The sequence below is a fragment of the Callorhinus ursinus genome, unplaced genomic scaffold (genome assembly GCF_003265705.2).
Source record: "Callorhinus ursinus isolate GAN/ISIS: 27379988/994484 unplaced genomic scaffold, GSC_fseal_2.0 scaffold18, whole genome shotgun sequence".
Taxonomy (NCBI): domain Eukaryota; kingdom Metazoa; phylum Chordata; class Mammalia; order Carnivora; family Otariidae; genus Callorhinus; species Callorhinus ursinus.
Window position 1 is genome coordinate 12,117,290 of NW_027397080.1, and position 8,422 is coordinate 12,125,711.

The 8,422-nt window shown below is 56.9% G+C and overlaps 1 protein-coding gene across 5 annotated transcripts; it reads left to right on the forward strand.

Annotated features, from left to right (window-relative positions):
- Positions 1 to 6: 6 nt before the first annotated feature.
- FNDC5 (fibronectin type III domain containing 5) lies at positions 7 to 7,272 on the forward strand. 5 transcript variants are annotated; one of them, XR_012381306.1, is made up of 7 exons: positions 7 to 87; positions 1,700 to 1,815; positions 2,259 to 2,457; positions 2,798 to 2,887; positions 4,684 to 4,817; positions 5,151 to 5,811; positions 5,894 to 7,272. XR_012381306.1 is itself a non-coding variant. In XM_073902978.1 (6 exons), exons 1-6 carry the CDS (start codon positions 15 to 17, stop codon positions 5,154 to 5,156), a joined length of 618 nt encoding a protein of 205 aa, XP_073759079.1. In that variant the 5' UTR covers positions 7 to 14; the 3' UTR covers positions 5,157 to 7,272. The 5 variants fall into 5 exon arrangements, 3 of the variants coding, with proteins under 3 accessions (XP_073759079.1, XP_025712312.2, XP_073759078.1); XR_012381305.1 differs by having other exon boundaries at positions 5,721 to 5,811; XM_073902978.1 differs by having other exon boundaries at positions 5,151 to 7,272.
- Positions 7,273 to 8,422: the final 1,150 nt, after the last annotated feature.

Consider the following 8,422-nt stretch of genomic DNA (forward strand, 5'->3'; position numbering starts at 1 on the left):
CCGGAGGAGCCGCCATGCGCCCCGGGCCGCCCCGCGCCGCGCTCCGCCTGTGGCTGGGCTGCGTCTGCCTCGCGCTCGTGCAGGCGGGTAAGGGGGCCCGGGTGGGGGGGCGCAGGGGCGGGGGGCTCGGCGCGGGGCGGGCGGGCGGGAGTCCTCGGGCCCCTTCCTGCTCCCCGCCCTCCCAACCCGGCCCCGGCCTCTTCCCCACCTCTTGACTCCCAGGCCCGTCCTCCAGCCCCCGACCCCTGGCCCGCCACCCCAGCCTTGGGGGTGTAGGGTCTTGCGATCCCCAGTCCCCTCATCCCATGGCCCTGACCCCAGGCCTTTGCCTCAGGTGCCTGAGCTGAGCTTCCTTCTCTGGCCTGGGGAACAGTTGAGGACACCAGTCCCCCCACCTTGGGCTTCCCTCCCTGTCCCCAAAGCCCTGCAGGACAACTCTGCGGGTCAGAGCAGGATGGGGTCCCAGTTTGCTGAGCAAGTGTGAGGGGGATGGAGACTGGCACCCTAGAGCTCCGGGTGGGTGGGGTGGACCCCTGAGCCCTCGGCAGTCATGTTCTGGCCTGCCCCCAGCCCAGCCTCTCCTGGGGCTCTGTATCTGTCCCTTTGGCTTCTGGCGCCTCGCTCATCACTCCCTCTACCCATCTCTCTGTGGCTCAGTGTTTTCTCTCTCTCTCTCTCTCTCTCTGCTTCCTCTCTCCGTCTGTCTCTGATAGCCCACTTGTCTGTTTTCTGGTTCTGTGTCTGCCGCCACCTGTCTGTGTCCCTCTGTCTCTCTCTCCACCCATGGCTTTGTCGCCCCAGACCCAGCCCCTGGGGCCTCAGGTCCACTCCTGTGTGGGGCGAAGGGTGCTGCTCAGGGCCAGATCTTTCCCTCACCGTACTCGCCCCGTGGGAGATGTAGACACTGTGTGACTCCAGGGCCCCCTTCCTAGAGAGGTTCTTCCTGCCCTGATCACCATCCCTGTCTCCCCCCCACTCCCTTCTCGACTGATCCCCTTTCACCCCCTTCCCACATGCAGAAGACCCTGCCTAGCCTGTACTCTTGACTCTCCCCTAAGAGAACCTGCTCTGAGTGACCCCCTCTTCCCCGCCACCTCCCCACTTGCCTCTTGGGGCTGGCAGAGTGTGAAGAGGCTCCCGTAGACCCCTCCCCAGGCTACATTCTGTCTGCCTCACTGTGATACGGTGGTTCCTCTCCTGATGCTCACTCCCAGCCCAGGGCTCATCCTAGCCTGGCTCTTCTCAACCTCTGGGTCTTTCTCCTTCCCTCAAGGTCACTCACCTAACAGTGTGGTATTGTAAAAAGAGCACTGGACTGGGAGTCCTTTTGACTGCTTTTCATCAGACTAACTTTCAGCACCTGCAAACCTGGCCACCTCTGCCTCCTCTATGCCTGGCTCCCCACCTTTAACCACCCTTCCGTTAGATCTGGCCCTGGCCCAGGCCCATCAGTTTTAGCTTGGAACCCTGATAGGGCCAGTGTGACTTGTGGGGGCTCCCACCCTGGACAGGAGGAGCCTGGGCCTCTCAGGCCTCACTCTTGAACCGCTAATGGACTGAGACCCACGTGCCAACTCCATTGGACGCCTTGCTTTCTTCCTTCCCCCGCTGTGTGGCCTTCCCCAGGTTCCCACTTAGGAGACAGTGGGCCTGGGCCTCAGCAGGGGGTGCTCAGGCTCAGGTGCCTCCCCACCCCCAGATAGCCCCTCGGCCCCAGTGAATGTCACTGTCAGGCATCTCAAGGCCAACTCTGCGGTGGTGAGCTGGGATGTCCTGGAAGATGAAGTCGTCATCGGATTTGCCATCTCTCAGCAGGTAACCCTTGAAGGGCTGGGAGGGAAGGACACATCAAGATAGTAGCAGGGGGTGGGGAGGAGGGTGTATGGCTTGGAACGGGGACCCCAGAGGGGAATGGATCAGTGAGGAGGGCTCTGGGGCCTTTGACTGGAAACTGGGAATCGGAAGTCTGGTTTTGATCTCACACAGACCTGAGTTCGGGACCCGGGGCAAGTTCTCACTGGAGAGACGGTCTCGGGCGACTTTTCTAACCTCTCTGCACCCACGCTGTCTCACTCTCTGTAAAATGGAGCTAGCGATAGTCTTAGCCACCTGCAGAGACGAGGGGTGCGTGGGAAGCTTAAGTGTGTAAAGGCTTTAGCTCAGTAGCCGGGTGAGCCCTTGTCACGGCCAGAGAGAGGGGCCAAGCGGGGTCCGTGGCTGGGCGCTACCGACAGTGGGCCTGGCGTTTGCCTCGGCAGAAGAAGGACGTGCGGATGCTGCGCTTCATCCAGGAGGTGAACACCACCACCCGCTCGTGCGCCCTCTGGGACCTGGAGGAGGACACCGAGTACATTGTGCACGTGCAGGCCATCTCCATTCAGGGCCAGAGTCCGGCCAGCGAGCCAGTGCTGTTCAAGACCCCTCGTGAGGCAGAGAAGATGGCGTCCAAGAACAAAGGCAGGCCTGGCACTGTTAGGGGGCGTTGGGAGGGGAAGGGGGGCAGTCAGGGCCAGAGCAGTGGGTGGCTCGAAGAAAGCAGCGGCCCCCGCTGCCTCCCCGGACCCCCAGACCTGAGAGAGAGGAGGTCACCCTAGTCCCCGAGACAGTGGGGATATCAACTCTCAGCTTTGGGTCAAGCCCTGTGGCTGCTGCCCCAAGTAGCCATTAGCATGTTCTCAAATCTCTTTGTTAGGTGTCGGGGCACCTGTAGAGATAAGCACTTAAGATCTTGGGCCTGGCCCTAAATGGGTGGCTGGGGACGAAAAGAACCTTGGACCCAGTGTCTCCCTCCCCGCAGATGAGGTGACCATGAAGGAGATGGGGAGGAGCCAACAGCTGCGGACCGGCGAGGTGCTGATCATCGTAGTGGTCCTGTTCATGTGGGCCGGTGAGTGCCTCCAGGTTCTTCCTCGCTTGGCCTCTGGGGAAGGGAGGCCCCTTTCCTCCCAGAAGTGGAGGCAGCTGAGAGGTGATGTGAGTAGTCTTGAAGTCCTGCTCTGGGGACCAGATGGGACCCATTCTCTAGCTTAGCTGTCACGAGAAACTTAGCGGATTGAGAGCTAGCTGCCTTGGAGGACCTGTTATTTGAGCCCTCGCCCTTCCCTCCCTTGGGAGTAGTTTGGGCTCCTGGGGCAGACACACCCAAAGCCCCTTTGCCTTCTGGCCATGGCTGTAGCAACCATGCCTCCTCTGGGGTGCTGGGCCTCCAGGTGCTTCGGGCTTCGGACACCCTCTTAACCTACTCCTGCTTCTAGCCCCAGTTCTGAGTCCGCCTCCATAAAATCTCCCCAGTCTGTCCATGAGCATATGGCACTGCTTGTCTCTCCCTGTAGCTCCTCTTAGATGAGGTCGTTGGGCTCATGTCTCTGCCTTTTCCCACTTGTCTGAGCTACTCGAGGATAAAGAACACATTTCATCTCGGTACTTAACTCAACCGGCATTTTCTGAATGGCCTCTCCGTTCCAGATAGTACTAGAGTCATGACTAAGAAGAGCCCGGGGCTTGCAGGAACTGGCTCTAGGAGAAGCCAGACCCCTACTTAACTATAATTCAGTGTTATGGGTGCCCTGTATGGGGGCAGAGGGGAGGGAATTAATTCTAGGGCTTGCAGTAGAAATTAGGAAAAACACAGAGAGGCGGAAACATGGGATGGGAATTGAGCTTTGAGGGATGAATAGGAGTTCACCAGGCAGCCAAAAAAAGGAACAGGGTTCTGTTGACAGCATGTATAAGAAACAAATTCAGTTCAGTCTGGCTCAGTGCAGCTATGATCCAAGAAAGAAAGTAGGAAGGGGGGCAGTGAAGGAAGGGGAGGCTATAAAGTAGGCTGGAGTCCATTTTGAGGGACTTGAACACCACGCCAAAGCTGTCTTAGTTTGGGGGTTGAGAGAGCAGGCTGTATTGTAGAAGCATTTGGAAAAAATATTTTGTAGGCACATCAAAAAACAGGCACTTGTAAAAAAAAAGGAAAAACAAAGGCTTGTACCAAAGAGGTTTCTGGTGCATTGTCAGGCATGACACAGATAGTATTTACATAATCGTAACAATATAAACGTGGTGAACTAACCCAAGATTGTGATGTGATCTGTTAGGATGACGGGAAAGGAAGTGGGGGGAGATGTTAGCCTGTATCTACCATGGTGGAAAGTCAAAAGATAGGATCTAAAGCAGGTGGATCCGGAAATAGCACTATAAATAAAGCAGAGGTAAAAATGGAGAAGACACCTACCAGAATTGGAGTTGGCTTCCTTAATAGTATCTGGCTTTCAAAAACTATCACGTTCACGTATCAGTAGTTTGCTAACAATAAGCATTTAGCCGAGCGCAGACCCTGGAGTGCACACCCCGGCTCCCCGCACCGCGGGACCTTGAGTGGGTTCCTAGGCTGTCTACGTCGGTGCCCCCACTGCGACCTACAGGTGCCCTCCTAGCGCTCTGAGGACTCGGGGGCATCAGCCGTGCCGGGCTCAGCGGGCGTTACTGTTTCTGTTTCCCTGCACTGGAAAAGAGAGCTGTCAGGGGTTTGACGAAGGGAAGCAGGGGACGCGGGGCAGGGGGTGGCTGGCGGGGGGCGGGCGAGGCAGGGGCCGTTGCTCAGCAGGTGCCAGTGGGAAGGAAGCGGGCGGGCGGGGCTGGAGCCTTGGCGTCTCACTGCTCTCCCTTGCCCTCCCCCGCCCCCCCCAGGCGTCATTGCTCTCTTCTGCCGCCAGTATGACATTATCAAGGACAACGAACCCAATAACAACAAGGAGAAAACCAAGAGCGCGTCAGAAACCAGCACCCCAGAGCACCAAGGGGGAGGTCTCCTCCGCAGCAAGGTGAGGGCAGGTCTCGGGCCTGGGCGGGCGGCCCCTGGGCTGCAGCAGGGTCAGCGCGGGGCCGGGCGCGCCTGCAGCTGGGCAGAGCCAAGCTTGGCCACTGCCGGTGTGATGCAGGGGACACTGCACGTGGATTTTGGACCTTCTCCTATTGCCGGGTACCAGGGGCCAGTGGGGTTAAGAAAATGCTGCGAGTGGGGAGGGCAGAATGCTTGGTTGGTGTGGGACAGCACGAACAGGGGGTTCTGGGCTCATTTCGGCCCCTGCCGTGTTGTGTGACCTTGAGCAGGTGCTTCACCTCTTTGTACCTTCATTTCCTCTTCTGCAAAACAGATATGAAAACCTTGTCAGTGCTTGCTCTGAGCAGCTCAGAAGAGACGGTAGAGAAGTGGGAGGATCTCATGGTTCTGACGATGATTGTCCAACAAACAAACATCTGGCCCTCTCTACATTTCCTCCTCCCTCCCATCTCCTCACACCCCCTGGCTTATTGTCTTCTCTCTTGGCTTCTCTCTTTCTGGCGCATTTTCCTGAAGCCTCTTAGTAACCCCCATCTCCAGAAGCACGTCGACAGTGTCAGGGGCCGAGGCCGCGCTCAGAGACAGGTCTGCAGGATGGGAGAGAGCCAGCTGGCGGGATGGCTGTGCTGGGGGTGGACCGGGGGCTGGGGGGACCCAGGGCCTGGCACCCAGTCTTGGCCGCTAAGTGAGTGAGGATGAAGGCTGGGTTTGAGAAGGCAGAGAGACGAGACCCACAGGCGGGGCTCCTCCTTTCCTTCCGTGTGGGACAAAAGCCTGGCTTTTAGGTGGCAGCCCTTCCTTCTCGTGTCCTCCCCCTATTTCCGACCTTGCAAGAAGTCTATTCGATTAGCCCTGGCTGCTTCTCTCATTTTTTTCCTCCCAGTTTCCAAACAAGCCCTCGGTGAACATCATCGAAGCATGACTGCCTGTCTGCAGGGAGAAGGATTTCATTTTTCTTCTCTGCTGGTCTCCAGGTCCATGGGCACAGGGACAGGGAGGACCGTGGTGGGGGGGAGGCCCAGCTAGCTACACTGTTCTCCCTCTTCCCCATCCTAGTCTGGTGAAGGAGGCTGAACTACAAACCCAAATTCTGCAAAAAAATAAACAAGCCACAAAACTAAAAGGCCTGGCCCCATTCTGGAAAAGGCAAAGCTGCATGAGACACAGCCTTCTTTCTGCCTCCTTGCCTCTCCTGGACTGGCTTCCTCTTCGAGAAAATGCACAAAGCTCTTGGGAGATGACAAGCACCTAGACTGACTCCAACGGTGTCTTTCAGACCTAGAGCCATCAGGGAAGCCGTGGGGCAGGGTCATGGCTGCCAGCAAGCCTTTTCTGGATCCAGCTATCAAGGACTTGTTTGCTGTGTGACGCACAATTCGGCGAGTGTGTAAGATGTTCTGTTTTGTCTCTTTGGAAAACACGACTGAAGGGCTTCACTCCAGAGGGCAGAGGAATTCCCCGAGCTGATTGCCTGCAGCCTCTGTCTTCTTTGGCCCTTATCTGACTGTAACATCGTTAGTCTGGCGTCTTAAGAAGACGAAGTGGGAAAGAGACCTGGGAGGTGCTGGCCCCATTTTTTTTAGGAAGAGTCTCTTGGAGTTGGAACAATGCTGGCTCACACAACTGGAAAGGTATGTCCACTTGGGACATCCTGGGGGCTGCTGAGTCACCTGCTCTGGAGTGGAAGCTGCTGGAAGGCAGGCCTGAGCCATTACTGTGGACAGTCAGAGCAGCCCTGGCCTCTGGGGTCTCCATATCTCACCATCTCATCCAGGGTTCTGTGAAAGCTACCCAGGGTCCTCATGTCCTTCCCTAGAGCCTGAGTGGTGTGAGGTAACAGGTCTCTCTCTCCACTGCCCCTTTCTGGTAAACAAAACAAAACAAAACAAAACAAAATGGTGCTTGATAAGGGAAAGCAGACTCTTCCCTGGGACTGACAAGTTACGGCTGCTGAATGCCTGCAGGGGAAGAGATGGGCCTCGGCGCCTTCCGTTGGTGGTGAATGACGGGCATGTGGGAGGACTGCACCTAGCACAAGCCTGGCACACAGTAGGCGCTCAGTGAATACCTGTTGAACTGAACGTTAAGAGCAAGTGCCCCCCCCCCCACCAGCCAGAGAGCTGAAAGCCATCACCCAATGACCGCCCCTTCCTTCCGGTCTACAAGAGCTCTCCCGGCTAGGTCAGCCACCACTCTGCTTGGCCCGGTGTGGCAGCACAGGAAGGGAGGAGAGACAGGGTAAAAGGCAGATGTCAGCAATACTAAGGGCTTCCTCATGGAAGGGCATGAGGCTCCACTCATTGTCTTGTGACTTCCATCCCTGCTGAATGGGGCTGCAAGGCCAAGGCTCCTTAGGGGAGAGGTCCTTACCTCTGATCCAGTTAGAGCAATAACCTCTTTTTAAATGTAAAATAAAAGACAAATGAAAAGGCACATCCTTGTCTTCTGGTAAATGCCCAAATGTTACCCTCTTTTTCCGGCAACTGGCAGCAAGTCAGGATGTGTGGAGGAGGGAGTCCGTTCTCTCTCTCCATTTTGGCCTGCAGCTTCTTAGGGACATGCCTGCCAGCCAAGCTGGAGTTGGAAGGGAAATCTCGAACAGATGGGGGTGCACGTGTAGGAGGAGAAAATAGCTCCTCCATCTTCCTATTACTGAGGCCCCCAAACCCAAGCTTGAGCTGCCTTGCTGCACAGGTACGCAGGCTGGTGCTCAGTTTTTAGAAGGAAGGGTTCTCCCCTCTGGGCGGGGCTGGGTGTTTTCCCTGACCAGAGGAATGCAGTCGTAGCTTCTCCCCGGGGTGGGGAGGGAAGGAAGGAGGAACTGCAGAAGCTGCCTGCTGCCTCTCAGTAGTCCCAGCCTGCTGTTTGGGGCGGTTAAAGGAACATCATTAGGATCCCAACAGCAGGCTGAAAGGTGGAGTAAGGATGTCATTAGCCAGTGAGCAAACCAGTGAATGCGACACCTCGAACACTCCTGTCCAGAGCCAGCAAGAGCTGGAGAGAAAAGGTCAGGTGAGGGGGACTTAGGGCACACTGTTATGGAAGGTTCCAAGAGGAGGAGAGCAAGTCTTCAAGGCTGGGTGGGATCGTGGAAATCTGTTGGCACCCAGAACTCTAAACCACACCTGAGGAGAGGTACTTGCCAGGCTCCGTGTCCTGTGCGCCTGCCTAGTGCCACGTGGCGCAGAAGCCCCTAAGTCAGCACCAGGTACGTACAGACGGCTGTGGGGGCCAGGGATTTAGCAGTGCCTGTAGTACTTCAGCTGAGGGTATGAGGGGGACGGGAGAGGAATGAACACTCCAGTTTAGGTAAACCCCATTCCCTGTAGTTACCTCCCTAAACCCCCAAGTTCTACAACTGAGCTATTCTTGGACCAGCCATCATGCCCAGAACCCTACAGCTATGACTTGAGACGGGGTCCCCTCTTCACCACATAGACCCGCAGACTCCTCACAGCTTGGGACGGGTGTAGGCAAGTTCTTGGAGGCTGAGAGGCCTGACCTGCAGGCCACGCGGGGCCTGTGGGAGAATGCCGGGGGGGAGGTGAGGCTTTCTTGTCACCGAGTGACCCCTCAGACCAGCTA